General features: G+C 44.6%; 1 protein-coding gene across 2 annotated transcripts in view; it reads left to right on the top strand.

Moving 5' to 3' along the window:
- The window catches only part of CILP (cartilage intermediate layer protein), a 32832-nt gene extending 24092 nt beyond the window's left edge, over positions 1-8740 (top strand). Inside the window, exons 6-8 of one of the 2 annotated variants that reach the window (XM_014576615.4) lie at positions 134-242; positions 4090-4247; positions 5705-8740. In XM_014576615.4, the coding sequence (XP_014432101.3) occupies positions 134-242; positions 4090-4247; positions 5705-8034 (2597 nt within the window). In that variant the 3' untranslated portion in view covers positions 8035-8740. The remainder of the gene's footprint in view (positions 1-133; positions 243-4089; positions 4248-5704) is intronic. The other variant, XM_006129185.5, reaches the window with a different exon arrangement.
- Positions 8741-18538: the final 9798 nt, after the last annotated feature.

The raw sequence follows: 18538 nt of genomic DNA, 5'->3' as shown, positions 1-18538 counted from the left end.
ACAAAGAGACTCCTTGCAGGAAAATTTACAGCTATGATCCACTGACTGCTTGGCAGTTAGCTCTGAACACTCACCCAATCTAACTGAGGTTTTAAAGTGGAAAGAGTACTGATTTTCTTCTCCCTCCCCACAGACAAGCCATACATGGTCAATAATCCAGTGGACAAAGTGAGGAAAATAGGGCAAACCGTGGCACTCTGCTGTAAAGCTGTTGGGAATCCAGCCCCGGATCAGTATCGCTGGTAAGCAATTAGAAGCAGCCCACAAAGAGTTATTTTTTGCCTTTGAGTATGCTAGGCAGAAAAAGATGCCACATTGTGTTGGTGCTCTTACGAGATCTACTGCATTTAGGTTTCTTTGCCGAATCACACTAACTCCTTATATTAGGGTGTGTCTAAACTACATGGCTCCATCGATGGAGCCATGTAGATTAGGCTGATCGGCAAAGCGCAATGAAGCCGCGATTTAAATAATCGCGACTTCATTGAAATTTAAATGGCTGCCGCGCTGAGCCGACAAACAGCTGATCAGCTGTTTGTCGGCTCAGCGTGCTAGTCTAGACGCTCCCGCGCCGACCTGAAAGCCCTTTATCGACCTCCCCGTTATGCCTCGTAGGATGAGGTTTACCGGGGAGGTCGATAAAGGGCTTTCATGTCGGCAGGGGAGCGTCCAGACTGCCCCGATCTGCTGACAAACAGCTGATCGGCAGAGCAGGGCAGCCATTTAAATTTAAATGAAGCCGCGATTATTTAAATCGCGGCTTCATTTCCCGTTGCCGAACAAACAAAACTACATGGCTCCATCAACGGAGCCATGTAGTTTAGACGTACCCTTAGTGACAAGTCTCAGAGGGGTAGCTGTGTTAGTCCGTATCTGCAAAAACAGCCAGGAGTCCTGTGGCACCTTAAAGACTAAGATTTATTTGGGTTTAAACTTTCATGGGTAAAAACCACTTTGTCAGATGCATGGAGTCTAGCGCTCAACTCCATGCATCTGGCAAAGTGGTTTTTTACCCATAAAAGCTTATGCCCAAACAAATGTTAGTTTTTAAGGTGCCACAGGATTTTATATTACGGTAGCACCCAAATGCCCCATCTGCGCTGGGTGCAGTCGAACTGCCGAAAAGAACCAATCCCTGCCTCGAAAGGCTTGCAGTCAATAATGTGTCTGGCCATTTGCATCTGGAATCTCAAAAATCCCCACTGGAATTCTACTGCTATTGAAGCAGGATTTAGTTAAAAAAAAAAATCACCCAAAAATGCAGCTTAAATCAAGGGACATTGCTGGCTTAGGGCCTGAGTATAATATTCCTTAAGCAGTACTTTATTCGTCAGTTCATTGGACTGCCGATTGTGAATTTCACTATCTAGCCCTTAACTTGTCCGATGACTTACTATAGTAAAACTGATGGATCAAAGAGTAATTTTCTCTGTAGCATTTTATCTCCCTATCTTCTTCCCAAATACATTTTTGAAATGTGACAGGCATCCCTGCCTCCACCCATCCTGAGAGCAGCCAGAGCCAACACAGGAGAAAGGTCCCTCTGGAGGTGGGATGAGTTCTTGAGTGGACTAGGGCATACAGCACTTGCCTCAGGCTATTAGTGTGCAATTACAAATTATAGTCTGGGAAATTGTTTTTGTAATCATTGTTTCTCTACAATTTATACTATATTTCTCCTTCTACAAGTCTGCAGTCAGAGTTAGTACACAGCTGTACTGGAAAATATATATAATTTTAGAACACTTAACCCAGCAGAACCGTCAAATGGGACTGTCAGCCATACAGTAGTCGGCTGTGTTTTAGTTACAACCTCTGGGAGCTGGTTATGCTAAAGCTGGATTTGCGATAATTTTTACCAAGTTTAGCATCATTGTGGTTCTACATGCACCGGCAATGGTAGAAGCACCAGCAGAGGCCAAATGAAAACATTTTGCTCACCACAGATCTTACCCTGGTGCAGTGTTTCCTGTAAGTTGTGTACTTGTGTGGCCACTCAGGAGGTATCCAAATGCCACCCTGCTGACTGGCAGAGCACTCACAGCTAGGTTTGTGTTTCTCCTGGTGGTGCACATTTGCACATGGCTCAGGGCACATAACATTGTTCTGCACATGGATGGAGAAAAATCCACACATGGATGAAAAAGATGAGAGGGAACATTGCCCTCATGACATGGTGGCAAAAACCAGTCCCTTTAGCATTTCCACCGTTTCTAGCAACAGTTAAGCTGAACCAGCTGGCAAATGGCCATGGTAGGAAAACTGCAAGAAATTTTCAGTGCAAACAAGGCCTAACATTCCCAACACCCACAGCTGAATTCTGAACTTCTCTCACACCACCAAATTTACCCAAGCACAGCTCAGATGTGAATCCAGCCCAAGACTGACGTGCAATGGTCATAGTTTTACCCATCTGAAAGTTTTTACCAGTTTGAGAGAGACCAATACATAAGTAGCATGGACCCAATGCCCACAGGAGTCACTAGACAGACTCCTTATTCCTTTCTAGCAGGGAGAGGGGAGGAAAAAAAAAAGGGAGAGAATACAGATGCCTGGTAAAAGCTTTGAAACCACAGAAAAATTGATTTGCCTAATCTATCCCTCTAATGACTCTGTGAAGGCTTGGGCATTTTGGTGTCAGTGCTGGTGAACTCAACCAACAAGCAAGTTCAAGCCAGTCATCAATGACAACAAAGGGGCTGGTTGCATATATTTATTGTAATCAGTGGTAGAGATGTAGCCGTGTTAGTCTGGTGCAGCTGAAACAAAAAACAGGACTGTGTAGCACTTTAAAGACTAACAAGATGGTTTAATAGGTGATGAGCTTTCGTGGGTGATGATAGGCGATGATCTGAGGAAGTGGGTCTGGCCCACGAAAGCTCACCACCTATTAAACCATCTTGTTAGTCTTTAAAGTGCTACACAGTCCTGTTTTTTATTGTAACCAGTGAGTGTAAAGTATAACAAAGACGAGCTACAAGCTCCTAGAGAGTTGCCAAAGTATCCCTCAGTGTCCTAAAATAATGTATCTATCAGATACTCATAAAAATACCTTGCAGTGCCTTCTAATTAAGGATTTCAAAGACCATTATCCGAGAGTTGAAAGCTCAAAGCACCTTCGTTAGATAATACTAGTCTAATTTTGCAGATGGGGAAACTGCGCAACCCAGCAATACGTGGTAGAGGCAGGAATAGAAACCATCTCTCTATTTATAATCCTGCGTACGAACCACTACATTAGTGGGGAGCAAGCTGCAGTCCAGAGCTGCATGCGGTCCTATTGGGGTTGTGCGTGTGGCCCACGAGACATTTTGTTTACCGTTGCCCACGCACGGGGTTGCCAGATTCCACTGGTTTTTGTCTGCATTTTTTTTCCACCTACCAGAATTACAAAAGTCACACGCACTTAAAGAGAGGGCATATGAAGTGAGGCGGGTACCGATTGCTCACAATGTTGAGAGCCAAAAGCGGGGCTACACTTCAAATCATATGCAAATTCTAGGAACGCAAGCACAGAGAGCAAAAGTACCCTATCCCGGGAGACCATCTTGGTTGCAAGAATCTTGCAGCCCACTGAGATGAAGAAGGGCCGCTCATGAGGCCTACCCAGCAACCTTTGTGTTGCCCCTCTTGCACTAGACCAGGGGTGGCCAACTCGTGGCTCGTGAGCCGCATGCGTCTCTTCAAGCCGCTCCTGCACCCCTCTCTCCACAGCCTCTGAATTCCCCCTCCCCCGAACACCTCTGTGCTCACCGGGGCAGCGATTCAAAATGGGCACCCAAGATAGCAGCCATTGACAGGAGCCTGATAGGATATGGCCAAAAAGCCTAAGATTGTTTCTTAAAGGGGTGGCCTCCTTTTCCATTATTTTTCTTGTTGCTTGACAATTCTGGGGTGAGGGGGGGGGGGGCTTTTCTTTTTTTTTTTTTTGCTTGACAACTTTGGTGCAGCTTGTTGCACTTTCCCGCTGCTGTTTCGGCTCTCTTTCTTCAATGGATTCGCCACCCCTGCACTAGACCATCCTTTTCTTGTCCTGTCCAGTTGCTTGACTTTTGAACCAGGCTCCAGAATGATTTCTGTCTCTTACAGGTACCACAATGGAACTTTGCTGGACTCTTCGGTGTATAAATATAATAGCAAGCTGGTGTTACGGAACCTGAACATGGACCAGGCTGGGGAGTATTTCTGCAAGGCTAGCAGTGATGCAGGATCTGTGAAATCCCAAGCTGCTACACTTTCGGTCATAGGTAAGAAAATGTGCACGTTACAAGAAGCTTGGGAATTGCTCACGTGCAAAACCAGTGGGCGCATATTTTGAGGCAATTTAGGACACATTTTACAGAAATAATATTTATTATTGGCACAATACAAGATATATTTATTACCAACCAGAGACTCACAAAAGAAGGAGCCTTGTGCACTTTGGATCATCTACCAAACTCTAGTTTAATGACCTGCCCCCAAATAATTATCCTTTGCACTCAGTGCTATAAAGAGTGGAGTGTCTGTTGAAAAATGTCAAATAATGTACATTGGAAAGAGTAATCCCAACTATACATACAATATCAGGGGCGGATATAGGGGCAGGGCGAGCGAGGCAGCCAGCCTGGGCCCCGCGCTTCAAGAAGCCATGCGCCATGGCGCCACTACGCATGCGCCGGGGCAAAGGGGCGCCCCACGAAATTGGGCTGCCCTGGGCCCCGCAAAATGGTCATCTGGCCCTGTACAATACGATGGGGACTAATTTAGCTAGATGGGTTTACGAAGGGGATGGTTTGATGAGATAACATGATCTTGGTAACTAATTGACTATTCATTATCAGTGGGAAATAGATCAATGGAGGGATGATAGGAGTTACTGTAGAGAACTTTCTGGATGTCTGGCTGGTGAGTCTTGCCCACATGCTCAGGGTTTAGCTGATCGCCATATTTGGGGTTGGGAAGGAATTTTCCTCCAGGGTAGATTGGCAGAGGCCCTGGAGGTTTTTCGCCTTCCTCTGTAGCATGGGGTACAGATCACAGCTGGAGGATTCTCTGCATCTTGGGGTCTTCAAAGTATTTGAAGGCTTCAATATCTGAGATATAGGTGAGAGGATTATTCTAGGAGGGGGTGGGTGAGATTCTGTAGCCTGCACTGTGCAGGGGGTCAGACTAGATGATCATAATGGTCCCTTCTGACCTTAAAGTCTATGAGCTACAACTACGAGATCTTGGAGTCATTGTGGATAGTTCTCTGAAAATATCCACTCAATGTGCAGTAGCAGTCCAAAAAGGAAACAATGTTAGGAAACATTAAAAAGGGATGGGGAAAAAGACAGAATATCCTATTGCCTCTATATAAAACCATGGTACGCCCACATCTTTAAAACTGCGTACAGATGTGGCCGCTTCATCTCAAAAAAGATACATTGGCACTGTATCTAACATAGCTGGGCGTTGATGTACCTTGACCTGATCATCAGGGTATTGTGCAGATCTGACCTCAGGGCTTTTCTGCATAGAACTGACTATAATCACATCTTTAAACATATGCTTTGCTCAACTAGAACCATGGGCATTTGAGTAAACAGAAGCTTGTAACACATGCAATTATTCTGTATTCTGAAACCTTATTGCTATTGAAATAACTCAACCTCTGAAGGGCTCAGATGTGGCGATGAACTGCACAGAAATAGGTAACATTTACTAACATCTATTTTAACAGCAACCGATGAAGCTTTCTGCAATCCAAGACCCGAAAGCTACTTTATCAGGCTCCCACACGACTGTTTCCAAAACACAACTAACTCCTTCTACTATGATGTTGGTAAATGTCCAGCACACAAATGTGCTGGAAAGACAGATATAGGATTCCAGTGCAAAGACAGCACCGCTTACTGCTGTGGCGTCTCTAAAATGGAAACAAGAGAGATAGAGTGCAGTGGATATACCCTTCCCACTAAAGTTGCTGTGGAATGTGACTGTGGCGTGTGCACTGAGGTCAAGACAACCGTCCGGGGGAGAGCCACAGCTACAGATAATGGGGAACCAATGAGATTTGGCCACATCTACCTAGGGAACAAAAGAATCGGCATGACGGGCTACAAAGGAAACTTCGCTATCCAAATCCCAGCAGACACAGAGAGGCTGGTTCTTACTTTTGTCGACCGCCTACAAAAGTTTGTGAACACAACTAAAGTTCTGCCTTTCAACAAAAAGGGAGGAGCCGTGTTTCATGAGATCAAGTTACTAAGAAAGCAAGCCCCGGTTATGATAGAGTCCTCTGAAACCAACACGATTCCCTTAGGAGACATGGAAGGGGATGACCCAATAGCGGAACTAGAAATTCCTCCCAATACATTTTATAGGCAGAACGGTGAACTCTACACAGGCAAAGTGAAAGCCAGCATTACATTTCTGGACCCAAGAAACATGTCAACAGCCACAGCTGCACAAAGTGACCTGAACTACATAAGTGAGGAAGGTGACATGCTCCCACTGCACACATATGGCATGTTTTCCATGGACTTCACAGACGAAACAGCCTCTGAGTCTCTTAATGCAGGGAAGGTAAAGGTTCACCTGGACTCTGCGCAGGTCAGGATACCAGAACACCTACAGCAGATAAAGCTTTGGTCGTTGAACCCAGAGACAGGATTGTGGGAGGAAGAAGGGGACTTTGAACCTGACACAAGCACACGTCGCAAACGGGAGGAAAGGACTTTCTTGGTTGGGAACATGGAGATCAGAGAGAGGAGGCTCTTCAACCTTGATGTCCCGGAGAGCAGAAGATGTTATGTCAAGGTCCGAGCTTACCGAAGTGAGAGATTTCTGCCAAGCGAACAAGTTGAGGGGGTTGTGATTTCCATTATCAACATGGAGCCCGCAGCAGGTTTTTCATCCAACCCGAGAGCCTGGGGTCGCTTTGACAGTGCAGTCACTGGGCCCAACGGGGCTTGCTTGCCAGCTTTCTGCGATGAGCAACGTCCAGATGCCTACTCAGCTTATATCATGGCGAGTCTTCGGGGAGAAGAACTTGAAGTGGTGTCCTCTTCTCCCAGACTCAACCCTCACGCCATTGGAGTCCCACAGCCATATCTCAACAAGCTCAACTACAGGAGAACAGATCATATAGATCCTAGAATCAAGAAAACGGCCTTCAGTATCACAGTGGCCAAACCAAGTCCAAGCACTGTAGAAGAGAGCAATGGCCCCATCTACGCTGCTGAAAACCTAAGAGAATGCGAGCAAGCACACTACAGTGCCGCTCATTTCAGATTTTACAGAGTAGAAGGAGACAGGTATGATTACAACACAGTTCCCTTCAATGAAAATGACCCAATGAGTTGGACTGAAGACTACCAGGCTTGGTGGCCTAATCCAATGGAGTACAGGGCCTGTTACATTAAAGTCAAAATTAACGGCCCCCAAGAGGTGAACGTAAGATCTCGCAACATGGGCGGCACACATCCATACACAGCTGGCAAGCTTTACGGCATCCGAGATGTGCGCACCATTCGAGACATGGAGCAACCGAATCTTTCAACCGTGTGCCTGGAATTTAAGTGCAGTGGCATGCTGTATGACCAGGACCGAGTGGACCGTACACTGGTAAGAATCATTCCCCAAGGAAACTGCTATAGAGAAAGTGTTAACAGCATGCTCCAGGAATATCTAGTGAACCATCTACCTTTTGCCGTAAATAACAAGTCAGGTGAGTACACGATGTTAGCACCTCTTGATCCTCTTGGACATAATTATGGAATTTACACAGTCACTGACCAGAACCCTAGCATAGCCAAGGAAATAGCTCTGGGTAGATGTTTCGATGGCACGTCTGATGGTACTTCCAGAGCTATGAAGAGCAATGTAGGCATAGCATTAACTTTTAACTGCGTTGAAAAAGAGGTGGCACAGCAAAGCTTATTCCAGCCTCAGCAGAATTCAGCTAAGCAGGGGGAAAGACCCAGGATCAGAAGGAGACAAAGAGAAACTTGCACTGGCCATGCCAGTATGAGAAGGGTTACACAATGCAGAAGTTTACCAAGAGTTTAGCCTGTGCCAATGGATTAGAAGCGTGCCAAAGCACCAGTATGCTATCCAGATTTCATTAAATATATTCTAAAAAGAACAGCTACCTGCAAATAAGCTAATCTAAGTACATCTGCCCAGCTGCAGTTGGGAATCGTTACTAAATTCTTGAGACATCATTTCTATCCTCACTCAACTCTAGTAATTGAGGTTTGTTCAATTTCTACTTTTCTTTTTTATTTCACCACAAAGCAGAGATACGAAGCAACCATATTACCATGTTCGCATCCTTAGTTAAATACAATCACCATAAAAATTATATTCTTGCTTGATTCAAACTTACGCCCAAAGGGAAAAAATTCAGAGATTTAAACAATGCACATAAAATATTTTTCTATGTTCTGGATCCAAAGACTCTGCCAGCTAGGAGTACATGAAAAGTAGTTGGAAACAATAGAAAAGAATAAACTGATTTTTCGTACTGAATTCAGCTGCACGATTTTGTACTTGAAATGTAAATATTTTATTTATTTCATGCTCTTTTTAGAACTGCGTATTCATCTCTGAAGTATTGTCTAGTGCATTTATTTTATTTCACATTTTTGTAGCATATGGAGAAGAAATTATGTGGATTTTTAGCCTTTGCTTGCCAAACACTACAGTTCTATTTTGCTTCTTGCTTGATTCAAGTAAAAAGTCCACATTGTAGAATAGTGTAGGTAATAAAAAGATAATTTTTATAACTTTGATAGCGCTGTATTTCTTCTGTGTCTGAGGGGGTCTATGCTCAAGTAACAAAATAGGCGCAGAAGAGCCAAACAAATCACTGGCAAGGAATAAATTTGCTAAATGTAAAGTGCAATTTTTTTCTTTTCACAAACAATTCACAAAACACATCACAAAATCTTCAATTTGAGCCACATTCTGAGGGCCCAGCTTTGGCAGCACAAAGCAGCCGTGAAAACTACTTTAAATGGGCAACTAGAGATTCTTCCATACTATGACGGGCATAGTCAGAGCGTATTGTGGCAACTCCTTCTATTACAAGCCAGTGTAATTTAGAGCAGCCATGAGGCTACTCTCAGGATCAACAGCAGCAAAATTGGCACCCAGCATCCCTTGAGACAGGGGAAGTACTTCCCCTATCTCCTCAGCTGATCTAGTCCTTGCTTGTTCTTTAGAGATCTAACTTTGCTTATTCCTGGAAAGTTTGTGTGAATTTCTTCAGCACTTAGACCCTAACCTGCTAATTGCTCAAGAACCATTAATAGCAAATATTCACAATCTGTGTTGCATTGGCTAGCTGCACAAGGCATAAGGTTTTGCTTCTCTTCCCTGAATGACCGGCAAATGCAACTAACCAACAAAGGGCAAACTGGGCATTTTACCATCACACATACCATTGGAAATGAATATTTAAGGTTGAGGTTTGGGACAATAAATCTCTAGCACTGGAAAGATATCTCAAAAAGGAAAAAATTCACTTCAGAAGGGAAACAAATATCCAGGTCCAAGTTTTCCTTACTATTCATTAAGGGTATGTCTACACAGCATGCTTATTTCGAAATAAACTATTTCGGAATTTTTTTTTACAAACTAGCTTATTTCGAAATAGCACGTCTACACTACCTGGAAGCCTAGTCCGAGGCAGGCTTCCCTAATGCAGACATGCCACTTCAATTTAAAGCCCCAGGAGGCACTGGGGAGTAATTATTTTGAATGGCCCTGGGGAGGAGCTATTTTGAAATAGCAGCAGGGGAGCGTCACGCTACAGCTATTCCAAAATAGCTATTTCAGAATAGGCACTATTCCTCATGGAAAGAGGTTTACAGATTTCAAAATAAGCCGTCCATTATTTCAAAATTATTTCAAAATAACGGAATTGCTGTCTAGATGTTCGAATTGTTCTTTTGGAATAACAGCCATTATTCTGAAATAACGCTGCTATGTAGACGTACCCCCATGTGTAGTAAGTAATTTCTAAAGCAGACAATATATTTGAGCCTGAGCCAAAGCTTACTCAAGTCGATGGAAGTCTTTCAACCTACTTTAGTGCATCGGTCCTCAGTGAGCTATGTTGGGAGGGAGGGGAGGAATGGGAAAAGCATTTCAGCCAGACTGATTGTAAATTTTTTTTTTTAAAAAAAAGCATTATCAAGAGCTCTGATTAATGGGCAAGAAATGCCATCCATAACGAGCCCTGTTCTAGTGGATCAAACTGTCAACTAATGAGGTCAAGTGAAAAGAAAGCTCGAGAATATTCTGCCATTTGCCCCTTTTCACAATCATAACCTTAGACCTTGAGCGTTTCCATTTTCATTTGTGTCTACTCCTCTGCAATAGTTTGCCTTCAGCTCCTGCTATCCGAGCCAAGCTGGATAACTGGGTTGGTTTTTCCTTCCAAGTTCCTGGCTTGTCTAGTTCAGCAATGTGCTTTTCAGACTCAACACTTTCTTTTCAGACACAGAATGTAAAACGCTGGTGTTGGCTACCTCACTTTAAATCTGGAATAACAATATGGACTTCAACAGGTACACGGGGTTTACATGGACGCAAGTGAGCTCAGAATCCAACCCAGAGCATGTGGACGCTCAACAAAGACTCTGCAGAAACTAGTTTTTTCCTATTGGGAGAACTTTCTAAAATTCATTTAGTGCTGATGAAAGGGTCCCGATTCACAGCCTGGAGGACTGAAATCCTGCTTATCCAGAGCATGGAGAGAGCATCTGAAGCTGTAAAGCAAGCTGCTCCATACTGCCCCACCTTCAACCTAGAAGGGCAAGGTGAATTAGGACTCCATACCTGTTCAGTCCTCAATCTCTCTCCTGAGACTGCTAACAAGCATGGGCGGCCGGTATCCTAGGTGGGAGAAGGCACTCATTTCCCAAACCGCCACCCTGGCCCCATCCGCATTCTGCCCCCAGAACACCTACTATGGGGCAGAGAGTTGTTGCCCCTGAGTGCCTGCCATCCCTGTGATCTGGGGCAGGAGAGGCTAGGGCCACGTACCATCGTCTTTCTCTGGTACTCCAGGCCGGGGAGGCTGAAGCTGCAGACTGTCCACCCTCCCTGGTGCTGAGAAGGCTGGGGCCACACACTGCTCCACCTCCCCAGTGCTCTGAGGCCAGGGAGGCTGGGAGACAGAGGTGCACCCACCTGCTCCCCTTCCCTCCCTGTGGTTGGGGGGGGGGCGCGGTCATGAGCAGCACACTACCCTGCCTCCCCATGGTGAGGGGGGGCAGGGAGGCAACTTGACTCCCATTAGGGGCGGGGCCTCAGCAGAAGGAGCAGGGCTGGAGGCGGGGCTGGGGGCTTGCTTCACCGACCGCCCATGCTGACAAGGTTGTCACGGAGCACCAAGCGAGGTGAGTTTTCTGGATGTGGAGCTCATGGACTCATTTCATGTGAGCTCAAAAGCCTCCAGTCAGAGGCTAACATCCTCTCTCTGCTAACATAAGCAAGAAGGGCTCCACACCCCATTACCAATCTCAGGAGCTCTCTCGTCTCCGCACAGCTTTAAGAAAACCGATTAAACAAAACTCAGCCAGCCCCATCCGCAATCTTTATTATAGTCCTCAATCTTGTGCCCTTCCTTGGCATCTGTCCTTTGATTTCCAGAATACGTAGCTCTCATTTTGATCGTATTGCTTGAGATGCATCAGCTGCAACCTACAGCGTAATGCACATAGTCACTACACACACACACACGCACAGCTAGATCATGTCAACTATAGGGAACTCAAGAACAACTCCCACAGGAAAACTCAAATTCAGAGGGGGGGGAGGGGAGTGCCAACCTAGGTACTAATCAAGTAGACCGGCCTCCTGCTGCACAGAAAGAGTCACAAATTAGGGACTAACAGGGAAATTTGTTCCACCGACAACACACTGTCTCCCAACCGCAAACGGACATTTACCAGGAAATCCTATTCCCACTGAAGTCAATGGCAAAACCTCCGTTAGTTTTAGATGGAGCAAAACCATCAAGCATTTGTTGGTTGGTCTCAACTGCTGGGATAAGACACAGGAAAAGGAGGTTTTTTTAATACAATCACAACTGTAACTTCTTAAAATGTATGCGGCTTAGCCTCCAGGGCTTTGTGTGGGTCTGCACTGACTCACCTTTAGTTATCTGCAAAATATTCAGCAAAACTAGGAGAAAGCTCTAAAAAAATCCTTATCTTTCGAGAAGGAGCACCCTAGTTGCTGCACTTACTATCATAGAATCATAAAACTAGAAGGGACCTTGAGCAGTCATCAGGTCTAAGTCCTCGGCACTCACAGCAGGATCAAGCACCATTTAGAGCAGTAGATTTCAAACTGCGGGTCCACACCCAGCGCGGGGTCATGGAATGCCAGGCACTCTCTCTCATTGCTGCAGGATGATCAGGTGACCAGTAGGGGGTGCTAAGACCGCGCTGTGCCTGAGAAGTGCCAGCAGCAAGCCTGGTTCCTAGGTGGGAGGGAGCTCACAGGGCTCCGCCCACTGCCCCTCTCCTGAGCACTAGCTCCACATTCCCACTGGCTGGGAATTTGCTGCTGGCTGCTTCTGGGGCACAGCATGGTCTGCAGTGCCAGGACAGGCAGGAAGCTGCCTTAGCCTCCCCGCTGCACCGCTGATGGGGAGCCACTGAAGGTAAGCCCCTCCTTCCACACTCCTGACACCCCCAAAACTGGAGTCCCCTCTTGCACCCCAAAGCTCTCCTCAGCCCCACCCCAGAGCTCAGGCTCTAGTCAAATTATATTGAGTTGCAGGCATCAATGATTTTCTTTAACTGAGTCATGAGACAAAAAAAGTTTGAAGACCACTGATCCAGATCATCCCTGACTAGTAGGTGTCTGCTCTTAAATATCTCCAGTGACAGAGATTCCACAACCCCCCTAGGCAATTTAGTCCAGTGATTAACCACCCTGATGTCCAACCAGGGCTGGATTACCCAATAGGCAGACTAAGCAGGAGTTTAGGGCATCAGCAAAGCAGGGGCATTTTACAGTATAGTATTGTTTTTATTTTGAATTACATGGGGGGGGGGGGGCACCATAATCTTTTCCGTGCTCAGGGCCTCTAAAGGTCTTAATCCGGCCCTGTGTCCAACCTAAACCTCCCTTGCTGCAATTTAAGCCCATTGCTTCTTGTCCTATCACCAGATGACAAGGAGAATAATTTTTCTCCCTCCTCCTCGTAACACGTTTTGAAAGCTGCTATCATGTCCCCTCTCAGTCTTCTCTTTTCTAAACGATACAAGCCCAGTTCTTTCAGTCTTCCCTCACAAGCCATGTTTTCTAGACCTTTCATCATTTTTGTTGCTCTTCTCTGGACCCTCTCCAATTTCTCCACATCTTTCCTGAAACATGATGATGCCCAGAACTTGACACACCAATCCAGTTCAGGCATAATCTGCTCAGAGTAGAGCGGAATAATTACTTCTCGTGTCTTGCTCACAACACTCCAGTTAATACATCCCAGACTCATGTTTGCTTCCCTCACCTCCCCCAACAGCGTCACACTGTCGATTCATATTTAGCTGGTGGTCCACTATGATCCCTAGATCCCATCTGTACAAAAATACCCCACAAGGTTTCCTATTCTGTCTGGTGTTTATTTGAAATTAAAAATAACAGTATCCATATCCAACATCAATGTCTCTCCAGGATTCAAAAAGTCTTCTGGTCCCCTACTGACTTGGCTTATAAGGCCCGTAACAAATTAAAGCCTCAGTGACTATTGGCTTAAGAATACAAAGTTGCTGCCATTTTCTCTCTACTCAGAAAAGGCAAGAGTTGTTCTGCTTATCTAGCACCAATTTCTGCATACTAAGGTTGCTGTTCTTAACCTTCATAGTGATGCAGGGAATTGAATCTTGGAGGTTAGGTCCATCGATGGCTATTAGGACATCGCTGGTGTCCTTAGCTTCGGAAGCCGGGAATGGGTGACAGAGGAGGAATCATTGATAATTATTTATAACTTGATAATTCCCTGATTATTTATAAATTATTGATAACTTGATAATTCCCTGTTCGGTTCATTTCCTCCAGAGCACTTGGCATTGGCCACTGTCAGAAAACAGGACCCTAGGCTAGATGGATCTTTGGCCTGACCCTACTTATGAGAATTTCCTAACATTTAAGATATAAAGTTGCTTTGGTAAAACAATGAATTAGCAGCCTTTGATCTGAGGAAGTGGGTCTGGCCCATGAAAGCTCATCACCTAATAAACCATCTTGTTAGTCTTTTAAGTGCTACATAGTCCTGTTTTTTGTTTCAGCTACACCAGACTAACACAGCTACATTGCTATCACCAGCCTCAAACAGAACTTTAGATGGTGTGAAAGATTTCATCATGAGCAAAACTGGGCAGCTCTAGCCACAGAAAGGATTAAACATTATTTTTCCATGAGACAAAGAATCAGAGGTTTTCTGAACCCTGTATTTCCTTTGTAATTCTGCCACAACTGAACCATATACTTAAACAGATACTTCTGTCTGCATCCAGGGGAATATGCTACTCACATAAGGCACATAAAGGTCAGGATCAAATGCAGACAGCACCATCTGCTGATCTCTTGACTGTATGTTACTTTCAAAAGTTCATGATGCTATATACATATATTTTTGTCAGTCTCTAAGGTGCCACAGGGCTACACGTTTTTTAAAGTTACAGACTAACTTTTTGAATATCCAGAAAGTCACAAATAAAGAAACAGCTGCACTATAGCTTGAAATCACAGCAAACCAGCAATGGATCTCACAAAAGGTGCAATCTGAAACAACAGCAAGAAATGTAGAAACTTCAGTAGCACTCTGGTAGAGTGCCACTATCAAACTACTACACAGACTCCACAAAGACTGAAAAGGCACCTACTGCACAATGACGGGGGGGGGGGAGGGGGGGCGTTTCTGCCCTGTGAACACTAACTTGCAAGCAAACATCAGAACAGCATTTGTGCCCAATCCTTAGTATCTCACAGAAAGATCTCCTTTTAGACCCGCTAAATACCTCATCATTTTGGTTTAGAGGCAACTTGATAGACCCAGCCACGTTAAAAAGCACTGAAGGAAGGAGAAATTAAAGAAAAACCAAAAGGCATTACAAGGGATTGTTTTAAAGCATCCACATGAACAAGACAGATGAATTATATAGGCTAGTCACCAGAAAACCTTCATCCCCAACACAGCACGTTAAGTATTCCACACCTCATTCAAGTTACAGATGTTACTGCTTATTCCTTTTGGTCAGGACCAAATGAACAGACACATGGATCTAGCTTCTCAGTCCTCACAGATCAAGTGTGTTGGGGGAGGTGTGGGCAAAGCTGCTCCTGCCTACAGCATCTGTTCCGCAGCTGCAGCATTTCAGTCATCGTCACATTAAATGCTAAATGATTTATTGCCTCCATTGCTCTCTATTAAGGAGACTCTTGTTATTACTTACTTATAAAGCCACAGTTGTATGACATCACAAGTATCATTGTCCCGAGTGGACTATCTCCCGTTTGTCCACATCTTTCCTAAAGTTTGGCACCCAAAATTGGGCACATTACTCCTGCTATGGTCTCCCTGCTGCGGAGTAAAGCAGGACAATTAACTCCTGAGTCTTAAATGCGACACTCCTGTTCATGCACTCAGAATTAAATTAGCCTCTTTCGTAACTGCATCATATTGTTGGCTTATATGCAACTTGTGAGCCACTGTAACTCCCATGCCCTTTTCCCAGAAGTACAATGTCTACTCAGTTATTCCCCATCTCGTAGACGTGCTTTTGATGTTTGCATTCCTAAGCGTAGTGCATTGTACTTGTGCTTATTGAATTTTATCTTGATGTCAGAACAATTATTCCATTTTGCAAGGTTGTTTTGAAGTCTAATCCTCTCCCCCAAAGTACCTACAACCCCTCCCCAGCTTGAGATAGTTACAAATTTTATAAGCATACTCTCCACTCCATTTTCCAGGCCATTAATGAAAATATGGAATCCTACAAGCCCCAACATTGACCCCTACAGGGCCTCATTAGATTGCCACTCTCCACCCTGTTTGACAGCAAAACCTTGCAAACTACTCATTTGAGTATGGTCTTTTAACCAATTGCACACCCCCCTTCATAGGAAGTTAATCTAGACCACATTTTCCTAGCTTTCTTATCAGAATGTCATGCAGGGTTGTGGCAAAAGCCTTACGAAAAATCAAGATGTCACCTTTATCACTTCCCCACTATTCACTAGGCTAGTACAATTGTTAAAGGAGAAAATAGATTGGGTTGCATGATGCCTCCTTGATAAATCCATGCTGGTTTTTCCTTATAACCCTATTAGCAGGTTTACCCAGTGCTGCTTGGATGTTACGAAATGTTTGGCTGGTCTTTGCTGGGAAATAAAGGAAAATGCAGATGTGTTATGGAAATGACACTCATTTTTAAAAAGGAGGGCAGGGTCTGGCCCCATGATAAGCTGCATGGGGTGGGGAGGGGAAGAGAAAATCCCCAGGCCCTGAGAGGAGTGGTGCAGGGGAGATGAAGTGATGCAGCTGTGTGTAGTTGCAGGGGGATGGTACAGGCCCCAAGCAGGGGGAAGTAATACCCAGGGTCTGTAGCTGCAGATGTAAGGGAACATTACCTATCAAAAGTGACCAGCAACATGCAGGACTCCGTCCCCAGCCAGTCAGTCTCATGCTGGAGTAGCTGTTCCCAGTGCTCACTCTGCAGTACCCTGGCCCCGCTTGCTGCCCACAACGGTGAGGGTGGAGATCACATCCCTCCTCTCTCTGCCCCTCCCTTTTCATGTTGTGGAAAACAGCCCCAATCCTGCCACTTCCCATGTCCCTGGCCCAACCAAACCCCTACCTTGCTTTATGTTAGGGTAAGAAGAAGCCAACTACCAAAGTTGGTGGCCCTAGCTCTTCTTACCCTTTAGGAGTTTCTTGCTCAGACAGATACAGGATAATATATATATATTGGAAATGAAGTGCCTACAAACTGATAGTTTAATAATTTGCTCCAGTAGCTTCCCAGGTTTTTACATTAGAGCAGTTTGGCTAATTCGCCAGGTCCTCTTTGTTCTCCATGGCATGAATTTGCGGAAATACTTAACGGAAAAGTTTTTCCATTAAAAGTATTTCCGCAAAAGAGCGTCTAGATTGGCACGGATGCTTTTGCGCAAAAGCTTCCGTGCCCAGTATAGACGCGCTTTTGCACAAGAAAGCTCTGATGGCCATTTTAGCCATCGGGCTTTCTTGTGCAAAAAATTAAGGTGCCTGTCTACACTGGCCCTCTTGCGCAAGTATTCTTGTGCACGAGGGCTGATCCCTGAGCGGGAGAGTCAAAGTATTTGTGCAAGAAGCACTACATTCTTACATTAGAACGTCAGTGCTCTTGCACAAATTCAAGCAGCCAGTGTTTGTAATTCGTAAGAGCATAATAAGTTACAAGCCTGATTATGTGCAATTATTTCAAGTTGATCCAAACTCTCTCAACAAGATCCAGTCTTTTACCAGGCAATTGATTCCAGGTTTATGAGTCAAAAGGCCTAAACCTCTTGGAAGAGTCTGGCTACATCTACACTGCCCTCTCTTGTGCAAGAAAATATGCAAATGAGGCAAAGTGGTGAATATCACCATGCCTCATTTGCATACAATGAGCCACAATTTTGTGCAAGGGCTTTTGCGCGAAAAGCCCCTCTTGTGCAAGGGCTGTAGTTCCTGAATGGCTCTTCGCAAGAGGGGGTTTTTGCATAAAAAGGAGCCGTGTAGACTCCTTTTGGAAAACCTATTAAAGATTCATGGATAGATCGAAGAAAAAAAATATAAAAAAAGTATTGACACACATGCACCATTAAAACATTTTCCTTAGTGGTGTATTGTGTAATGCATTTTTAATGAATTTTGCTCTTAGGCTCAACCCATCAAGATAGTTGTAGGATACCTGTCACCTTGGTGTCTGTACCTTTAGAATTATTTTAGTCTGTGCTTCTGTTCCAGCTTTAATCATATCCCTCTTTATATGTGAAAGGATATGTACACCATGACATTAAAATCAAGGCAGCCAACAAGGCAACTAACTGGGCCAGAAGGGAAAAGTTAAAGCATATCCACTAACATGAGAACATTTATTGAGTGACTATAAGAACTTGAGCCATCTATTTGTATAGAATGTATAGATTTATACCGTACAGTCCTTAGGATTTCATTGATAACTTTGCAAATATGAACTGAATGGAAATCAATGCAGTATCTCTTCCTGATTTTGCCAACAACTCCAGTAGCTCTGCTGCTGCTCCAGCTTCTCCCAAGTAGTAGGAAAGTGAAAATCAGCAACACTCCAAATATGCAATAGAAAAATAATCAAGAATCAGGTCAAGTTCATGCTGCTTGTGAAAGCTACAGGTGGGAGCAGACTAGGGATGTTAACTAACGATTAATTTACTAGTTGAGTAGTAGATGGGGCTTTTGCACATTTCAAAGGAGGAATGCAGAATTCCTCATGTAGCCTGGGACCAGCGGGAAGTCCCGCTGACTCCGGGCTGCATGCAGGTGCCA

The sequence above is a fragment of the Pelodiscus sinensis genome, chromosome 14 (assembly GCF_052426305.1).
Source record: "Pelodiscus sinensis isolate ZL-2025 chromosome 14, ASM5242630v1, whole genome shotgun sequence".
NCBI classification, from domain to species: domain Eukaryota; kingdom Metazoa; phylum Chordata; order Testudines; family Trionychidae; genus Pelodiscus; species Pelodiscus sinensis.
This window is presented reverse-complemented; position numbering and strand designations above follow the sequence as displayed.